Source organism: Xenopus laevis, chromosome 6L (genome assembly GCF_017654675.1).
Source record: "Xenopus laevis strain J_2021 chromosome 6L, Xenopus_laevis_v10.1, whole genome shotgun sequence".
NCBI classification, from domain to species: Eukaryota; Metazoa; Chordata; class Amphibia; order Anura; family Pipidae; genus Xenopus; species Xenopus laevis.
The window spans coordinates 21,916,674-21,938,441 of record NC_054381.1 but is presented as its reverse complement, the minus strand read 5'-3'; the positions used below and the strand labels follow the sequence as shown (position 1 = coordinate 21,938,441).

The 21,768-nt window shown below is 41.2% G+C and overlaps 1 protein-coding gene across 2 annotated transcripts in view; it reads right to left on the bottom strand.

Annotated features, from left to right (window-relative positions):
- Positions 1-20,264, bottom strand: part of epc1.L (enhancer of polycomb homolog 1 L homeolog) — a 56,154-nt gene extending 35,890 nt beyond the window's left edge. The window contains exons 1-2 of one of the 2 annotated variants that reach the window (XM_041565817.1): positions 19,943-20,264; positions 19,453-19,673 (exon numbers count right to left, since the gene is read on the bottom strand). Coding sequence is in view for 1 of the 2 variants with exons in the window: in XM_041565816.1 (XP_041421750.1) it covers positions 7,654-7,806 (153 nt within the window). In the remaining variant the exon portion in view is untranslated. Of the gene's footprint in view, positions 1-7,653; positions 8,153-19,452; positions 19,674-19,942 lie in introns of those variants that run through there. The other variant, XM_041565816.1, reaches the window with a different exon arrangement.
- Positions 20,265-21,768: the final 1,504 nt, after the last annotated feature.

The following is a 21,768-nucleotide window of genomic DNA, read 5'->3' as shown; positions in this document are numbered from 1 at the left end:
TTATCATCCAGATTTGTTCACAACGAAGCATAATGTAGTTAATCAATAGCAACAAGTATAAGCCATGGTGATACAGTAATGACCCCGCAGTCACACCAATTTTGGAGGAATTCCACATTCACATTACTGAAGCAGAGCTAGGGGTGCCATTCTGCTTGTGCCCAATAAAGAGAAATGATCAGCCAAAGCAAGTTGCAGTGCAAGTTGCAGACTATGAAAACAAATCTTCAACTGCTACTCATACTAGTGAAAAGGAGATAATAATCTCAAACGGTCCAGGGAGAGATGGATGAAGCAGTGGTTGGATTCAATGAGAGACTTCCCTACTACCACTTGTCATACAGCACAATCACATTTGGTTGTTATTAAACCATAAATGCAATCATTGCCACGCAGTTTCTCTGCAGTGTAGTCTAAAACGTGTGTGTTACATGATGGGAGATTTTTCCTTTAAAGGAACAATAACATCAAAAAAAGTGTTTTAAAGTAATGGAAAATATTTAGTGTTGCCCTGCACTGGTAAAACTTATGTGATTGCTTCAGATAATGGATAACAGATAATGCCTCAGCTGGGTGGCTCAGAATGTTGAGAGCAACGCTTCCGCAGGCAGTTTATAACGCCAGGTCAATGTTTCGGCCATGAAAAGCATACTAGTGGGTATTAGAAATTCTGTGGATAATGTGCAAACCAAGAGAAACGATTCTCTGCCATACACAACACATACAGTACAGTATTATCAGGCAGAGGTGTGATGACTGTACATAAATAGAGGAAAGGGTAGTGGTGAGGAGAGAGGCACGTGTTTCACCAAGCAATTAGAAAGTGAAAGTTGCACAAGCAGTTCCATTTCACAGAGATACAAGCATCAGGCTGAGCAGCACATATGTACCAATCACTTAAAGGAAAACTATACCCCTCAAACAATGTAGGTAAATATACAAATATATCGCATAAAACAGCGCGTATATAAAAACCCTGCTTCATGTAAATAAACCATTTTCATAATATACTTTTTTCGTAGTGTATGTCATTGGGTAATCATAAATAGATAACTGCCATTTTAAAAAATAAGGGCCTCCCCCTGGGATTGTATGATTTACTGTGCACACAAACAAACAACACTAACTATACTTGTTAGGTCACATAAGCCAATCAAAAGACCAGAGTTATGTCTTTTGCTTCCACACTTGCTCCTGTTACAGTTAGAGCTGCAGTATTTCTGGTCAGGTGATCTCTGAGGAAGCACATAGACCATAACAAACTGGGGGTTCAAGTCAAGAGATGTAAAAGGGCAATGTTTACTTAAATATATATATTCCCATTTGATAAGATTTCTTTAAAATGTCACTTAATTTAATATTAACTGTTACACAGGCCAATTCCCCGCCTGATCTGACAAAGAGGACCAGTAGGTTTGGGTGAACTGAAGCATTTACTCCTTTGATATATACACTATAGACAGACCCCAGAAGAATAACTGGAAGAAAACTAGCCAATCAAAGTGCTTGTAACTCTGGTGGCAACAATGAGGAGAAACGGGCTGATTTCAGCTAAATCGGAGAGAATGTGCATATTAATGTTCTTGACCTGGAGCATATTCAATAACAAAACACACACACTGAAGGAAACAGAGTTGGGCAGCTGAAGCATTCCTTACTGCTAAGGTTTCATGAGAAAGGCCAGTTGTACCCCTGTAACAGATCAGCTGAGCAAGATGATTTAATAAGGAATAAAGTGGGCAAAGCCACCATCTTCCGGAAACCCACTGAGCCCGTAAAAGGCAGTCATTAAAGAAACAGCAACATCAAAAATGGAAATATCATGCACTGGTAAAACTGGTGTGTTTGCTTCAGAAACACTACTATAGTTTATATAAATGAGCTGCTGTGTAGCAATGGGGGCAGCCATTCAAAAGAGAAAAGGCTCAGGTTACACAGCAGATAAGCTCTGTAGAACATAATGGTGTTATCTGTTATCCACTATTTAACCTGTGCCACATAGCCTCTTTTCAATTTCTGCTGCTACACAGAAGCTTGTTTATATGAACTATAGTAGTGTTTCTGACGCAAACATCAGTTTTACCAGTGCAGGGCAACACTACATGATATTTTCCATTAAAAACACTTTCATTTTTGGTGTTACCGTTACTTTCATGGGTCTTGGTGCACTAATGGGCCATTGATCTACCCTAGTGTTTTTAAATGATCATGCAGGCCAGATGTGCAAGGCTTTGTGCCCAATCGTTACCCCCCAGTACATCTCCCATGCACTCATGGCACCTAAATCCAGAAGGTAAAAATGCACCAGGCAAGCAAAATGGTATTTAGTATATAGTAGAAAGAACCTTGCCTGTCACTGCTTCATATGCATCAGCCAAGGCACGTCCCATTCAATTAACAGCCATGACAGGTATATATTGACGAGACATTCGCCCTGCATGCCAGCAGCAGTATAAACCTCCTGCATGACATAAGCTCAATGCTTTATGAAGGTATGATATTCTACCAGACAAGTACAAATGCATGACTTCAATAACATCAATGGAAAATGTGAACAATCTAACTCAATATACCTTAAAGGAATAGTTCAGCGTGAAAATAAAAACTGGGTAAATAGATAGGCTGTGCAAAATAAAAAATGTTTCTAATATAGTTAGTTAGCCAAAAATGTAATATATAAAGGCTGGAGTGAATAGATGTCTAATAAAACAGCCAGAATCCAACTTCCTGCTTTTCAGCTCTATAACTCTGAGTTAGTCAGTGACTTGAAGGGGGGCAACATGGTACATTTCTGTTCAGTGAATTTGCAATTGATCCTCAGCATTCAGCTCAGATTCAAAAGCAACAGATATGACCCATATGGCCCCCCTTCAAGTCTCTGATTGGTTACTGCCTGGTAACCAGTCAGTGTAAACCAAGAGAGCTGAAAAGCAGGAAGTAGTGTTCAGACTGACATGTTATATATCAAATCACTCCAGCCTTTATACATTACATTTTTGGCTAACTAACTATATTAGAAACATTTTTTATTTTGCACATACTATCTATTTACCCAGTTTTTATTTTCACACTGAACAATTCCTTTAATAAAGCGGTGTTGCGCCTGTGTGCAGACTGTTAGACGGGTGCCATTGTCTCACTGTTTACTTACACACGGGTCAGTTACAGAAGGGTCATTTTAGGGAAGAGGCTTGAGTGCATTCACCTGAGCTTTGCCAGCGGTTATACACTAGAAAACTAGAATGATGCATGTTTTGGGTCAGACTGATATTGAAGATGAAGACTGAATATCCTGTACATAGTCGCTCTACTAGGTTTGTATATATTCATGAGTAAGTGAAGGCATACAAGTCCCTCAGACCAGAATATGGCATGTTAAAGGGGTTGTTTACCTTTAAACAACAAGTTATTTTCAGATAGATCACCAGAAAGAACTACTTTTTTCAATTGCTTTCCATTTTCTATGTGTCACCATTTTTCTAATATTGAAATGTAAAGTGTCATTTTTCACCTTCTAAAGCAGCTTGTAGGGGTCGCCGACCCTGTAAACTGTTCTAAATTGATACATTTAGTTGATACATTTCTTATCTTTGTCCCTGCTGAGCAGAATCTCTGGGTTTCATTACAGGCAGCTGTTAGAATTGATACAATAATTGCTGATACTCCAGAGATACTGCTGAGAAATATATCAACTAAATGTTGCAAAATCGTAACAGTTCAGAATCTGCACCTGAATTACTGAGCTGCCAGATTCAAACACCAGAGAGAGACAGGGACATTCAACTTTAAACTTCGATTTTGGAAGAAATGTAAAAAAATAAATAATGGAAAGTAATTGATAAAAGTCTTTATTTCTCGGGAACAATCTGAAAAGAACTGAAAAAAGTGTTTGGAATCAGCCCCTTAAAGAATTGTTCAGTGTAAAAATAAAAACTAGGTTAATAGGCTGTGCAAAAATAATATTTTCCATATAGTTAGCCAAAAATGTAATGTATAAAGGCTGGAGTGACTGGATGTGTAACATAATAGCCAGAACACTACTTCCTGCTTTTCAGCTCTCTTGGTTTCATGAGTCTGCTCAAAACACAATGCCCTACAGCAGTGATCCCCAACGCGTTGCTCACCAACCCCTTGGATGTTGCTCTTAGTGGCACCAAAGCAGTGTTTTTTTATTTTAATTTGGGGTTTGGAGGCAAGTTTTGGTTGCATAAAAAACAGGTGTACTTCCAAACAGAGCCTCCAGTAGGCTGTCAGTCCACATAGGAGCTACCAAATAGCCAATCACAGCCTGCAACTAAAACTCTCGGGAGTTTTTAGCATGCGTGTGTTGCTCTCCAACTTATTTTACATTCGAATGTGGCTCACGGGTAAATAAGGTTGGGGATCCTTGTTCTACAGACATGATTCATGAGTCAAGAGTGAGTTTGTCATTTCATCCATATACGTTTGTACAGTACACAGTGACATGAAACAACGTTCCTCTAGGACCATGGTGCTACACAAAACAACATCCTGCCCAGCAGAGCTTACAATCTAAGGGTGCCTATCACAGTCATGTACAGAAGGGTCAATTTTAATGGGTGTCAACTAACCTGCCAGTATAGTGAAGTTTTGGAATCACTCACAAAAGCATTCTGTTTCAAGCAGCACTTGAAAATGGGCCAATGTCCCCGAAACATGTTGTGTGGTAACAGAATAAAGGCTTAAAGGGCATGTAAAGTGTAAAATAGAATAAGGCTAGAAATGATGTATTTTGTATACTAAACATAAACATGAACTTACTGCACCACAAGCCTAATCAAACAAATAATTTATGCTTTCAAAGTTGGCTACAGTTGGTCACCATCTTGTAACTTTGTTCAACATCTTTGCAAGACCAAGACTGTGCACATGCTCAGTGTGGTCTGGGCTGCTTAGGGTTCGTCATAAAACAAAGCTGGCGGGGGCTCCCCTTGCTGTTCATAAGTATGATTGTTTCCCTGCAGTTAGGGACCGTCTGACAATTCCTATCCACAGTAGCAAATGAAGGGAAAATTTCACTGAATACAGTTAGGTTTCTTATAAAAACGGTACACATTTTTTAATTAAAGTATATTGGAGATAGGTTTCTTTTTCATTAAAGAAAGTAGAAATGGGATTTTATTTTTTTGCCTTTACATGCCCTTTAAAGAGCAAAAAAAAAAAAGAAACCTATCTCCAATATACTTTAATTAAAAAATGTGTACCGTTTTTATAAGAAACCTGACTGTATGCAGTGAAATTCTCCCTTCATTTACTGCTGTGGATAGGAATTGTCAGACGGTCCCTAACTGCTGAGCAGGGAAACAATCATACTTATGAACAGCAGGGGGAGCCCCCGCCTTACTTCCCAGCCATGCAGAACTCAAGCAGCTTTGTTTATGATGATCCCTAAGCAGCCCAGACCACACTGAGCATGTGCACAGTCTTAGTCTTGCAAAGATGTTTAACACAGTTACAAGATGGTGACCCCCTGTAGCCAACTTTGAAAGCATAAATTATTTGTTTGATTAGGTTTGTGGTGCAGTAAGTTCATGTTAAAGGGATACTGTCATGGGAAAAAAAATGTTTTCAAAATGAATCAGTTAATAGTGCTGCTCCAGCAGAATTCTGCACTGAAATCCATTTCTCAAAAGAGCAAACAGATTTTTTTTATATTCAATTTTGAAATCTGATATGGGGCTTGACATATTGTCAATTTCCCAGCTGCCCCAAGTCATGTGACTTGTGCTATAATAAACTTCAATCACTCTTTAGGCTAAGGGCACACTAGGCGATAGCGCCGCGATTTGACTCGCGACGACTTTTAATCCGCAATCTCTGTGGAAACTTTGGCGCTGGCGTCTATGGGGAATTGCGTCAAATCGCCAGCGTAAAAACACACGCGGCAATCTTTTTTCTATTGTCGCTCGAAATCGCCTAGCGAGGCGATTTCGAGCGACAATAGAAAAAAGATCGCCGTGTGTGTTTTTACGCTCGCGATTCCCCATAGACGCCAGCGCCAAAGTTTCCACAGCGATTGCGGATTAAAAGTCGCGGCGAAAAGTCGCCGTGAGTCAAATCGCGGCGCTATCGCCTAGTGTGCCCTTAGCCTTACTGCTGTACTGCAAGTTGGAGTGGTATCACCCCCTCCCTTTTCCCCCCCAGCAGCCAAACAAAAGAACAATGGGAAGGTAACCAGATAACAGCTCCCTAACACAAGATAACAGCTGCCTGGTAGATCTAAGAACAACACTCAATAGTAAAAACCCATGTCCCACTGAGACACATTCAGTTACATTGAGAAGGAAAAACAGCAGCCTGCCAGAAAGCATTTCTCTCCTAAAGTGCAGGCACAAGTCACATGACCAGGGGCAGCTGGGAAATTGACAAAATGTCTAGCCCCATGTCAGATTTCAAAATTGAATATAAAAAAATCTGTTTGTTCTTGAATCTATATAGGATGCCAGAGGGGGAGCATCCAAGGAACCACCAGAGGAATTGATTGAATCGACGCTAATCAGTGTAAATCTCCTTTATGGTTGGACCCAAGCAGAAGCAGAGAAAGATGCCAGGAATCAAACCGAAGAACCCCGTCCCCTTTAAACAGAGAAAATCAGCAGCACCTTTACTCAGAGAAACTTTAGCAGAGCAGTTTACAGCCCAAGATACTCTTATGCAGGGATCCCCAACCTTTTGAACCCGTGAGCAACATTCAAAAGTAAAAGGAGTTGGGGAGCAACACAAGCATGAATAATGTTTTTTGGGGTGCCAACAAAGGTCTGTGATTGGCCATTTGGTAGCCCCTTTGTGGATTGTCAGACAACATTGAGGTTCTGTTTGACAGTACACCTGGTTTTTATACAACCAAAACTTGCCTCCAAGCCTGGAATTCAAAAATAAACTCCTGATTGAGGCCACTGGGAGCAACATCCAAGGGGTTGGAGAGCAACATGTTACTCACGAGCTACTGGTTGGGGATCACTGCTCTTATGTATACAGACACTGTGCCCTCACATAATGCACAAATAAACCACACTGAGGAGTTCAATTGGTGCTATGAACTAGGTTTTACACTTTAAGTCTGTTTTAGTGCAGACTGAGGATATCCATATAGATATAGTCTGAAACAATCGTGTGATTCTATTGAGCAGCACAAGAGCCATGTGAAAACATCAGCAGCAGGGAAACTACTACAACACGCCGGCTCTCTCTGCTGTCAATCAGCTCCCAATGTACACAAACAATTCCACAAGGTGAGCAGCAATGCCTGATCATCAGCTCCCCCCAGCGGCCGCTGCCTGATTCACAGCCCCACTCTCAACCACCAGGCCCAGCCCCAAAAGACAGGGAGAGAAAACACACACAACAAAATGGCGGACCGCGGCCCCGTCACGTGACCCCTTTGTGCCTTCCCGGCTGTTAAATTCCCCCCAGGAAGCCTCGGCGGACAAACCGGAGACATATACGCCACTAGGGATGTCCGTTTTAGCCTCAAGAGCCACCCCAGAGTAATAAATGACAGGGGGAGAGGTATGTGCGCCATTCCCGTTCCGACAGGGAGGAAAATGGCGGCCATTTTGTGTAAGCTTGCGCAGGGACCGGGTGGAGGGGGTATAATCGGTATAGAGAAAGTGAAAAAAAACGGGGCATTACCGACTCCTCTTCCTTCTCCATGCCCGTCGGCATCTGCGGCACGGCCCGGTTGATGGAGGCATACTCGTGCAAGTCCGGTAAATCCTCGCAGCGGAAGACGGGTAACGGTTTGGACGCGTCCAGGGCCCGCGCCCGGAACGATAATTTGCTCATGGTGTGTCTAGTAGAGAGCCATGCGACCGACGAGCGGGGAAAAGCTCCCGTGCCGCGCTCTCATGGAGCTCTCTCCGCGCCCCCCCTCGCTGCCTCCCCGCCAGCCTTGTTGTTCCGATAATAATCACTAATATTAGACAGGGCGCTTATCCTGGCACTCCCGGCGCCCGTGGCTCAGTTTGGGGGACGGTTTGGTGGGAGTCTGTGTGCTCCTGTGGGTCAGTCTCTCCCTCCCTCTTCAATACGCCATGGCCAACATGGCGGACATTAAAACTCCGCTGTCTGCTCCCCCAGCCAACCCGAGCTGCGCAGCCATTCCCAGAGTGCATAGCGCGCTTGCGCGCTCTCCTGCCCCGCAGAGGATAGCGGGGGCGCGCACAATCTCTTCTTGTGCTCGTGCATCTGTGACAGGACCCCAGTTGCTTGAGGGGGATCCAGAGCTTGTAGGGTCCTGGGATGTGGAAACAACAGCAACAGCTTAGAAGCCCATAGAAACCCACACACATTGTGAAGAAACGAAACGTCATTCTAAGCAACTTTCTAATAAAATATTAAGTGGATTTAAAGTTATTAACTACAATTAAAAACAGGCTGTTCCTGCTCTCCCTCATGAAATAGTAAAGCACAAATCAGCTCTCCTCTAGCCCTGACACAACTGCTATCAACTACCTTCTTTCATTTGCTTATTTCCCGCCCTTTATGTCTAACACTTATATTAGGTCATATCTAGGGTTGCCAGCTTTTCTGGAAAAAAATACTGGCCTTCCTATATTCTTGCTGTTTTTTCCTATTCATAACATTGGCGTCAAGCATCATTTATACCGACCAGGTGGCAACCCTAGTCACATCCATCGAAGGTTGTCAAATTTATGCCCCCGACAATTAGTTTAGAACCCCATTTTTAGGTTCTTCGGGGGACCATTGAAAAATGGAGGAAATTGTTCTAGGGGTTTTACTGTATGTATTAGTTTAGCATTTTGTGCACGATTTTTACCAGAGCCCATAGGATTACAGGTGGCAACTGTAGGCCTGACAATACCATGTAGGTCTGGACTGAGAGTCAAAATAGGCCCTGGCCTTCCTAGTACCCAAATAGTGCTCCACTAAATAGTGACTCTATGGGACCTTAGAGAAGCCCCTCTGGCATTTGTCAGAACCCATAGATTTCTAGTCCGGGCCTGGTTTGTACCAAGAGGATAACCAGCTTTGGGTTATTGCCTGGGTAACAACCCCATTACACTAGCACCTAAGGAGTTATAAATCACAGCTGTGTGTTTTTCATCTGTCAGGCATTCTTTGTCCAAAGGTTCTCTCATTCATGTGTTTGACCTTTTTTTTAATGTTAATTCGGCCACTTTTGCTTTTTCTCTGCATCTGTGGATAGGGTTATTATGCTGCAACAAATATGGTTGATGTAAATATACAAATATGCCAATCAATAAGGCTCTCTGTGCCAACCAAGAAAATATATATATATATATATATATATATATATATATATATATATATTATATATATATATATATATATATATATATATATATACACACATATATATATATACACACACACATATATACACACACACACACACACACACACACACACTGTATATATATGTTTCTCAGCAACAGCCGCACTCCAGGACTTCATAATGCGGTGAAAGTAAAGAAAAATGTATTGTCAGCGTTTCGGTTCTGTTTTACTTTCACCACATTATGAAGTCCTGGAGTGCGTCTGTTGAACCCCACAGATAGGGCCCCTTTAAAACTGATCAGCACTAAATAAGTATTATAGTGTTATAAGCAGAAAACTGTTCCTGTTGTGCGGTTACCGAATACACAACATTGTAATAATCCGGTCTTTATTACATGCTATGTGTGGTGGGTGTGCTTCACAATGTTCACTTTTAGAGCAAGTCTAAGGCTGCAAGCACAGCAAAACTGCCCCTGCCATGGCTGAAATGCACGGCATACAGAATGCTACACGTGACTTAGGAGACACACCGACCCAACACAAAAGTGTCACTGATAAAGGTTTTCACATCTTTGCAAGAGAGGCCAGAAAAGGCAAATACCTTTCTGTATATAATTTTACTCTAAAAGAATTATTATTCTGGATACTGATGGGATTGTCAGAAGAAAGTCTCAGCAGGGTTGTTAAATAAATAGGCAAAACCTATATATATACCCAGGGCTCACAGGGACATCACCATCAGGCAGTTCATGTGAAATAAATTTTAGGGCTTGCGATTATTTATGAGCAACTGCTAGCGACAAATCTCCTGAAAATGCATTTCCATTGGAAATAATTGAAATTGCTGGCAGTAAAACCAACATATCGCAAAGTGGCCTGAAGTTTCCTCCAGAGGCAACTTCACGATATGTTGGTTTTATGGCCAGTTATTTCTTCAGTCGAGCATAAATAATCGCAGGCAACAAATCTCCCAGTCAGCCACTGCCCTTAAGTCTATCATTTGGAAGAGGGGGTCACAGTTACCCTATGCAGAAAAGAAGCCCTAACTGAGCTGCCTTAGCGCCTAACATAGGCGGAACGCATCATGTTGCATTGCACATGCACTCATCGCTTTCATGCGTCTGCGTCAGTACAGCCCTATAAGATTAGATTGCATTTCGTCCTGTGCCCCCCTGTGGTGGAACACTTTAAAATTGCCCGTAAGGGAGGGTAGGTAAGAGCACTCGTCAGTACAAGCTCTCTTAGTTCTCTTTAGCACTCAGCACCTTCAGGCCATGCAGGGTTGATGCATTTTTAGTCCTATTCAGTGTAAACATATTTATTAAAAAAATAAAAATAAAGTATAACAAAAAAGTTTTAAAAATTTGGTGTAAAATTAACTGCATATTAACAAAGTTGCAGATTAGTAATAGATCTCTATTTTACAGTGTGCCAGCTCCAGTAATTACCCTAAGAGCAAATCGTATTAGCAGAAACTAAGCTATATACAGGTGCATTTACTTTGTATATTTGCCCTCTTCTGGCATCTTTCAGCATTGCAAATACTATGCAAACAAAATAAACTTGGCCTGTTACATTCCAGGCTTTTATCCCTTAGGCAGCATTCTGTCAAATTACCAACACATTATTACATGTACTAATGAGCATAACAATGCTTGAAATGTTTGAGTTGAGTGTAACAAATCTTAAATGATATAGGGGCAAACCATAATATAATTGTCCTGTTTTCAAGTAAAACAGCTTTCTGTGTCTTTCTTTTTAACTTGCTTTCAAAGAGGTAGTAGTTAACCATACAAATACTTTTTTTTCAGTTCATTTGTTTTCTAGCAGAGGGTATTTTCAGTTGCTTTATATTTCTGATTCTTAAGATTTGAGTTTAAAGTTTCACTTTTCATCCTCATGTCACAGGAGCAACTTAGTTACCATAAGCCTTTACCTCTCTAAAACCGTTACATTAGTCAATACATTTCTTAACAGCAGCAACTTAAATCCCAATTGAGCATATTCCCTGAGCTTTACTGAAATCACTTTTTCTAACGCTGGCTATAAACAAAAGATTCACTAGTTTGGTGAGGTTGTAACGAGCAGATCTTTCCCTGATATGACCACCATGAGACCACAATGGTAAATGGAGGCTGCATGGATGAGGCCAATGTAGTCCTAACCTTGAAAACATTTTTAATCAATATCTGCCCAACTTTTGGATTGAGATTGTTTGTGCAGACCTGTCGAGGGACCCCATACACAAACAATAAACTGCGAACTTGGTCTGAAAACCCCTGGGTAGCCAAGTTTACAGCTGATCCATTATTTGTAGCCTCTAATGTTGATAAGAAATGATCAGCTAATGTAGCACACTATTTAGAGAGTCTGGCACCATCCTTACTGAGCAGCTACTGGGAAACTCAGGAGGGAGGAACATGAAGTCACTTTTTATTTTTAATTGGAAAAATGGTTAAAGAGGGAAAATAGAAAGCAGCTTAAAAACTTATTAGTTCTGGTTGTTTCAAAACAGTTGGATAGATAAAAGTGCACGGAAGGTGAATTTCCCCTTCAAGAATTTAACCCAAAGTCAGCTTTTGGAGAAACAAACTAGCACTTGGTTGTGTTGAAAGAGACTGGATAAACCAAGAACATATGATAATGTTTTGGAATTGCCATGCAGGGCTTAATCACATTAAATGTAGTTTATTGTGAATGGAGACTTTATAGGACCAAACACCATAAAGTGAAACTTTACATTTCTAGTCAGCATGTACCTGCAAATACAGTACTAATGTCATTGTACAGGACACATTTATCTATTATCTGCTTTGTAACATGTGCCCTACAGTCCAATGTCAATTGGAATGGCTGACTCCATATAGACTATATATTCAAATCTCTGATGCCAACACAATTTGCACCAGTATAGGGTAAAAATATGGCATTATTTGAAATAGGAAAACTTTGTTGTGTTATGTTGTGTCATTTCATAGCAGTGGCAGAGCCTGATATAATAATTCCCACATTGGTGTATTATAATGAATTCCCTTCAATATATATTAAAAGGGTTGTTTACCTTTAAATAAACTTTAATGAGTATTATGTAGAGAGTGATAATCTGAGACAATTTGCAATTGCTTTTCATTTTTTATTATTTGTTTGTGGTTTTTGAGTTATTTGGCTTTTTATTCAGCAGCTCCCCAGTTTGCTATTTCAGCAGTCTGGTTGCTAGGGTCCAAATTATCCCGGCAACCATGCATTTATTTGAACGAGAGACTGGAATATGAATGAGAGGGCCTGAATAGAGGTGTAATAGAAAGTAATAGAAAGTAGCAATAACTATACATGTGTAGCCTTACAGAGCATTTATTTTTAGATGGGGTCAGTGACCCCATTTGAAACCTAGAATGAGTCAGAAGATGAAGGCAAATAATTAAAAAAAAAAAAAAAAAAACCTATGAAACAGAGACGATCATGGGTCCTAGGGCCAAACGATTGGATAACAATGGCTAGTATACGAGGGGTCAGAGCAAGGGCTGCACCAACTAACCAATGTGGTCCCTGATCCGATGGGAAAAATCAAACATGCCTGATCAACACCTGGATGATTTTTGGGCAGATATTGGTCAAGTGGGACCATTAGAGGTAAAATAAACTGTGGGCCCATGCAAAGGCAATTAAACTGCCGAATCGTCTAAAGGACCCCAATCAGAAGATTAAATCTGCACTGCTGTGGGATATGTAGTGGGATGTCTAGCATGGGATCCAACACAGTATTCCCAACATAAGAAATGGGAGGTTTGCTATTCTATATTTATATACACACTGCCATGCATATAATAGCAATGTCAGGTGTACCTCTTTTACCTGGGTCAGGTGCAAAACAAAGTCTACTTTAAAAAGATGCAGATATCTGAATCAGAACCCCTAAATATGAATTTGAAGTAACAGATCTTCACTCCTAAACTGCTTTGACTGATAGAAATGCTGCACATTTTTGTTTAGGGCTTCTGTAATTCTACCCTACGTCTCTGCTAAGCTTTAGTTCTCCTTAACATGACAAGTTTTAAGAAAACTTCAAAATATTATGTTGTTGTTTTCTCTGCCTTTGCTTTCTTGTTTCCGCATTCTCTCATGCTATGACAGCATGAAAGCCTCTCAAGCCAGCAATTGTGTAAAGGGAAGTTTTGTCACCTAAGTGAAATGCATTTTGAAAATGTATTTTTTGACATTTTGTCATCTCCACTAGAAGCTTTTTCATGATTGTCCAAAGAAAAAAAATCTAGAGACTGTCGATCTTTTTCTATCATAAAGCATGACAGGAATGCTGTTTGAATTAGATGCATCCATGAAATCTCAAAAAAAGAGGCTCTCACATTTCACAAAATCACATCTTTTTAATGATAATGTTACAGAAGAGATGCCAGTAAGAATGGCAGGCAGTGCATACACCTCACTGCAGCTAGCGACAGGGTAAGGGCAACCTTTGCTTGCAGGATTGGATGGAGTGTGCCAGTGGACCAATCTGCTGGAATCCCGGGAAGGCTCACTTTGATAGTCTCCATTCCACAAAAGCATCATTGTGCAAAGTGCTGCCATTTTGATAAGCAGATATCAGTTGTGATGTTTTGTCACATCATCAAGTGCCACTAAGGAGTCACAGCCTAAAGCGCTGACAAGTGAGTGCCACCTTGTAGTCTGACAGCAGCTTTCTACTGCTGAAACTGCTGAGACACACATACATACCCCACAGAGCTCATTTCTCCAGTAACGAGCATGTGCAGTCAATGATACTCTCCTTTTCCCTATTCATGTCACTATATATATGCTATACTTCAAGACAAGAGACCCACTAGCAAACAGGACCCTTAAACTGTTATATTCTTGTGGGTGCACTTTAGATTTCCTATCTATGGAACCAGGACCCCTGCTACCCAACCAAAAGACAGTTGTGTTCAAGAAGAGAGAAAGGAACAGAAAATTCATACAACCAATCTGTATGTAACTTCATTTCATATGGGTGCCCAGGGCAGCCATCAGGGGGGGACAGGGGGGAGAGTTGTAAGGGGCCCGAGGGTAAGGGGGGCCCGGCCATGCCACACTTACTTGATTATCTGGGCCCCCCATCTTTCTGAGAGCTGCTGACTTCGGGAAGGCATGGACGTTTAAGGGGCCCTGGCCACCAATTTTCTTATAATGTGGGGGGGGGCCTGGCCACTAATTTTGGCCACCAATTTTTTTTTCTCATGTGGGGTCCTAGCCACCAATATTTTTTAATGGGGGGGGCCTTGGCCACAAATATTTTTTTATGGGGGGCCCTGACCACCAATATCTTTTTATTTTTTCTTAACATGTGGGAACCCTAGCCACCAATATTTTTTTTGTTTTTTTACTGTGTGGTGGGGAGGGTGGACCTGTAGGTGGGGCTTGTGGTGGGTGCAGCCCAGGGGGGGCCAGGAAATTTTGTTGTATGGGGCCCTGCGATTTCTGATGGCGGTCCTGTGGGTGCCTCACATATTATATTGGCAGTTGGCTCTGTGAGTATTCTAATGCTCTGACACACTCCTACCTGGTTGTATCATAGAAAGGCTTCTACTGCTTTCTGTAAATAAAACAGGTTCTAGTCCTCTCCTATTGTTTATATACAGAATAATAAAAACAATCATTATTGGCATTTGGAGTTATAACACTTCTTTTTACACTAGCAACTACAATTGTAAGGCCGAAGACACTCAGCATTTTCTCCACCAGCCGAAAAACATCTGAAAATCTCCACTGACTATAATGTGAAACACCCCGAAAGCTCCAGTACTGGCTCATCAGGACAAAAAGATAACAGGTTGCCTTGCCCTTGGCAGTTTAACCTCTGAAGAGCTGTCCCTAAAATATAAATGAATCAATCCCAAATTGATCCATATATGATGCAGGAAACAGGACTGTCAAGACCAAGCAACTTGTTAACGGTAGTTTCTGGAAGGAGCTTTTAGAGAAGGGGTCCCCAACCTTTTTTACTCGTGAGCCACATTTAAATGTAAAAAGAGTTGTAGAGCAAAACAAGCATGAGAAAGTCCATGGGGATGTCAAATAAGGGCTGTGATTGGTTGTTTGGTAGCCCCTATATGAACTGGCAGCCTACAGGAGTCTGTTTGGCAGTACACCTGATTTTTATACAACCAAAACTTGCCTCCAAGCCAGGAATTCAAAAATAAGATCCTGCTTTGTGGCCACTGGGCAGTGTTGGACTGGCCCACCGGGATACCAGGAAAACTCACGGTGGGCCCAGGTGTCAGTGGGCCCGCTTGCTTCTAACCATTTGGTCTATTTCATGGTCATTCCCTATTTATTTATGGGGAAAAAGAGGTTTAATAATGGACAAATAGAGTATAGTATGTAGAGATAAAAGACTAGGAGAATAAAGAGGTTGAGTGAGGAGGAAATAATAGTTTGGAAAGTGGGGCCATGGTCTAAGGTTTTCTGGTGGGCCCCTGGCATCCCAGTCCAACACTGGGAGCAACATCCAAGGGGTTGGAGAGCAACATGTTGCTCGCAAGCTACTGGTTGGGGGATCACTGTTTTAGAGAATGCCTAAGAGCACCTGCTGTTGAGTCACATTGTATATCCTGTGACGTTAGACAAGGAGGCAGTTAGTGGTTAGGGAGATATCTAGTTGCCCTATGACAACTAAAGCTTTAAACTTGTTCATCTGGACAAGAATTATGCAACAGTGTCCTCAGTAGAGACAACTAAGAGCTAAAGTACATGGCAGATTTTGTAGCATGGTGTTGGAGCAACAGATCACATACTACAAATTGGATGCCGTTGCATGGGTCAAAATATAATGGGACTGATACAAAAATCTGATATGTGAACTGCATGCAAGACTTGCATCCAACACAACAGGCCTGTTGGAAGGGAACTCAGCATATTGCATCTGCAATAACATCAGCACTATGCAATATGTTGGCGCTCTAAAAACACATGTTATTAATAATAATAATAATAATCTGATGGAGTGTGAAATACTTTTCCTTTAATACAGTAAAACTCTACACGTTAACATTTTCCTGGGGGGGCACAATAAATCAATGTAAATTCCACTGAAATGTTTCCAATTATGTAAAATTAGGATTATACTGTATACTTCTTAGGATATAATCACACTGGTATCCTGATAATGTGCCAAGGAAAGTTACTCCATTTGTGCATTTGCCTTCTTTCTAGTGAGCAGATGGTAAGGATGATGGCTAAAAGCACCAATGACCACTGACCAGGTCTCATCTAGTAACATAGGCAACAGTATATATAACAGTTTATACAGCTATCATCTGTCTGGTACAGTTAAGTTTCAATTGAGTTTAATTTTTTTTTTTTTTTTTGCAATTTCAGCAATCTGATTGCTAGGGTCCAAATTGTCCTAGCAACAATGCAGTGATTTGAACAAGAGGCTGGCATATGAATAGGAGAGGACCTGAATAGAAAGATTAGCCATTAAAGCCAGGCATTTGTAGAATAAAAGGCATATAATTCAAAACCTATAAAAAAGGAAGACCAATGAAGACCAACTCCACACATTGCCACAGATGTGTGGAGTCAGCTGGTGACAAACAACAATGTTGAACTATATTGTCTCACTGAGATGGATCAGAGTAATTAGACCATTGACATGTGTAGCAAGATTGCACCATCTCACTAGCCTTTTAAACGTGCCAATAACACCAATAAATGCTCTGTATCACTTGTAAATGTATCACTTTACCATGTTACTAACTGCCAGTTTCACGTTGCCCCTGCACAAGACAGCTCTGACGTTATTCTGAGCCAACTGAAGGACATGGCAGATAACAGGACAATAGCTTGCAGGGAAAGTGAGAACCATGTTACATATAATGTTATACAATGTAACTTCTGTCAAGGTTGGAAATGGGACCAATGCATCTGAGGGTGTTACAATACTGTTACATATATGTCCCAATTATATTTTAGGTTAAGTGGCTCCTTCACTACATAAAACAAGGAACATACATCAAAAAGACAAAGGGGCTAGATTATAATTCACAATACCAATTTTATCAGACAACTCTTTTAAAATTTCAAAATAGGGGGGGGAAAACCCACCAGAAAATTCAAAATAGCGGGGCAAACCCACACCCCATAACAGTCCAAAGCTGATCAGTGAGTGCCAGTAGTTGTTTCTATGTTGTCTAATCATAGAATCTGGCCCTCTGGTCATTTGTTAGTCTGGGTGTCTGTGCCATACTCTGTTTGTGAATATTCACCCCCCCCCCACAGACTGGCATTGGAAAGGCAGGAGCACAAAGGATTAACTGTTTAATGTCCCGGCATAGCCTTAATCATCTCCTTCAGGAACATTCCAATAACAACACAGCATCATCATCATTTTTATTTGTGTTAATGAATCTCCTTGTAACATCGGCATTGACATTCTTTCTCCAAAAGCACTCATTATAATAAGACTTAGTAATATTAAAAATAAAACAAAGAAATATTAATATATCTCCAGTGCTTTTAGCCTTCTTTGAAGCCTTGAACAACTTTCTTTTGGGGAAGGGCAGCAGCTCAGTCTTCCCTATTGATTGTCCAAGGATACAGATACAGTCAGAATAAGGCCCCAACTCTCAATCCTCAGGTCTTGTACAGGGCAAGATCATAAATGTGCTTTATTATTCAGCAGCTGCATTGAGGGCTGAACAGCAGAGAAAAGAAATGGATCAGCCTGGAACAGACGGAGCTGGCTGCCATTGTTTGAAAACAAATGGAGAATAAAGAGCGAGAGAAAGAAAGAGAGAGTGTGTGTGAGAGAGTGAAAGAGAGAGAGAGAGAGAGAGAAAGTGAAAGAGAGAGCAAGTGAAAGAGAGTGAGAGAGAGTCAGAAAGAAAGAGAGAGGAAGAGAGAGAAAAAGAGTGTGTGTGTGAGAGAGAGAGAGAGTGTGTGTGAGAGAGAAAGAGAGAGTGTATGAGAGAGTGTGTGTGAGAGAGAAAGAGAGAGTGTGTGTGTATGTGTGCGTGCGTGAGAGAGAGTGTAATCTCCTGTGTAAATTTTATATATATATATATATATATATATATAATATATATATATATATATATATATATATATATATATATATATATATATATATATATATATATATATATATATATATATATATATATATATATATCAGACACCAAACGACAAGATCAAGCCTTGCCCCACCTCTCTCTCTCTCTCTCTCTCCCCTTTCTCTTAGTGAAACTGACATATTAAATTGTTTTAGAGAACCACAGCGCCACCAACACATATCAATGTAGAGAGAGAGGTGAAAAAAAAACTCCCACCGTGTGCAAAAAATACAGAATTTTTTTTTTAAAACATAAATATATATTCCACCTGAATTAAATACTCGCTCACCCCCCCCATCACAAACAGCTCGATCGAGTTGAGCAAGACAAGGTGCCATAGTGAGTGCAAAGTGATCTCTCCAGAAGAAATAATAAAAGAGCCACCACCATTCACTCACGAGCCATAAGTTAAAGACACAGGAGAAACCCCTCTAGTTCCAGTCTCCAGCCAGCAAACCACTTCCCATCGTTCAACTAACGACCCCCCTCCCTTTATCTAAATGGCCAGACACTGAGATCATTCATTTTTAAGCGATCCGCGATCGATATCAGGCGAGGTGGAAACAATGTTCCAGCTTTTATTTGTAAACATGTTCCATCGGTTTCTATTGTAGGTAGTTTGGGGGCTCAATTAGGGTTGCCACCTTTTCTGGAAAAAAATACTGACCTTCGTATATATTTGTCTTTTTTCCCTATTAATAACATTGGGATCAACCATCATTTTTACCGGCCAGGCCAGTAACATACCGGCCAGGTGGCAACCCTAGGCTCAATATGTCCTAAATTAACAATTAAAAGCACATGCACCACGTCCAAATACACTTATTTGTATTAAATAAAAATATGGAGGGGGAGGGGGGCTTAATAATAACAACAACGTACACAATTAGGAAACTAAAAGAAAATAGTAAAATACAAATATATAAATAGTTTCAGAGCGAGATACTGAATAAAATGTGCATTGTCAGGATAATGGAATGGAGGAATAAGGCTGAGGGGCTGGGGGACTTTTCCAGCACTTAATAGGAACTTAAAAGAAATGGATGGCTGCTAATAAACTCACCTTTCCGGTGGCTGACAGTTAGGGTGCCAGACTGCCAGTCCAGAGGGCAGATGGGGAACAATATAAGCGGCATGTTGGTGGCACACAGTCTCCAGGCAGCTGCTGTCTCTCCAAACATCTTGTAATGGCAAAGGGAAGGCAAAAAGAAGTCTTACTTTCTCCTGCCCCCCTCCTCTCCTAAACACACAGGGCTTCTCTCCTCTTCTTCCTCAATCTTCAAGCTTTTGTAAGAAGAAAACAGAAAAAAAAACCCCCAAAGAAGATTAGAAGCAGAGGAAGCCAGAAGACTCCAGGGTTAACAACTTTGCAATGGCAAATAGGCGTGTTGTGATTGGATGGGAGGGCAATGTCCCTCCAATCTGCACTATCCCCCCCCTCCTCCTCCACGACCCCCCCCACCTTCTGCAGCCTGGAAAAAAAGGCAGTGTGCCATTTTATACTCCTATCATACAAACAGAGGTCTGCCTTCCTGTAAAATCCAAACTGTCACCTTACTGATCTCTCCTCAGCTGCCACCATGTTCCTCTGCAATCCGCCGTACCCGGGAGGGAACCACCGATGCCATTTGCTCAGCTGCTGGAGCAGGAGATGGGACCATCACACCTTCACGTTATTAATCAGATGCCAATGATGTCATAGGGGACTCAACTTATACAAATGCTAGCCTTCTTGCCCACATGCCTGGGTGGCTTGAGATTTGGGTGGCAGCTATAACCTACCTTCAAAGACGATCATTTTAAAGATCCCTTCAATAAATATAGGTTAAGGATACTCATAAAAAAGGGATTGTCTGTGAGCTGTCTCTATATGACTGGCAGAATGCTACCATGCTGCCCACAAACAAGATGGCTATGTCAATGAGTTCTGTGGATCCTCCTCCTCTCCCCTCCCATTTAAGCCCTGGGAAGTGCTACTGATCAGCAAATAAATAAGCACAAATAAAAAGTTAAATCAATGTTAAAAAAAGAAAAAGGAGATGCCGCCAGCTTGGTAGAAAGCCATTACAATACAACTCCCTGTCCACGTGACCTAATGCCAACCACAGGGATTTACAGGAATATGCCATGTAAATAAAATAAAAGCAACTTGCTATTTTGCATATGCATGAGGTCTTGCACCTACCTTGGCTGCTGTGCAAATGGAGTGGGCTGGGGGGGAATCTGATGCCTGGGTGTCTTTTCATTGCAGAGCTGAGTCAGAGGTCTCTGTGCTGCTGAGCATGGGAGTGTGACTGCTCTGGTGGAGCTCAATAGCTCAGCTGCTGTTTAACCTTCTGCTTATCAGGCGCAGAGAGCTGTAGGTGCTGCTATAGGATATGCTCAGCTGAAACAATAATACAGCAACGTTAGATATTTACATTTATTTAAAGGGATACTGTCATGGGAAAAATGTTTTTTTTTTTTTTCAAAATCAGTTAATAGTGCTGCTCCAGCAGAATTCTGCGTTGAAATCAGTTTCTCAAAAGAGCAAACAGATTTTTTTTATATTTAATTTTAATATCTGACATGGGGCTAGACATATTGCCAATTTTCCAGCTGCCCCTAGTCATGTGACTTGTGCTCTGATAAACTCCAGTCACTTTTAACTGCTGTACTGCAAGTTGGAGTGATATCCTCCCCTCCCCCTCAGCAGCCTAAGGGTAGGGGCACACTTCGGGCGACTTCGGAAAACGAAGCGTAACGTGTGCTTTAATGCAGGTGATTTTTCATTTTAGCCGGCGCAAGACGGACAGCGTTCGGGGAGATTGCTCACAGTAAAGAGGAGTCGATTAGTCGCCAGGCGACTAAATCTCCCTGAATCGCCCAGTGTGCCCCTACCCTAACACAACAGAACAATGGGAAGGTAACCAGATAGCAGCTCCCTAACACAATATAACAGCTGCCTGGTAGATCTAAGAACAGCACTCAATAGTAAAATCCAGGTCCCACTGTGACACATTCAGTTACATTGAGTAGGAGAAACAACAGCCTGCCAGAAAGCAGTTTCATCCTAAAGTGTTGGCTCTTTCTGAAAGCACATGACCAGGCAAAATGACCTGAGATGCACCTACACACCAATATTATAAATAAAAAAATACACTTGGTTGGTTCAGGAATTAAATTTTATTTGGTAGAGTGAATTATTTGCAGTGTCAACAGTGTAATTTAGAAATAAAAACGACATCATAAAAATCATGACAGAATCCCTTTAAATACAATCCCTAAATCATAGAGGGCACTTCATAGCATCGCATGTTGTTGTGCAACATCTCCCCTAATACTACTGACAGCGTTCTGGGAGTTGGGGTTCTGCGACAGCTTCTTGGCGACAAGCTGA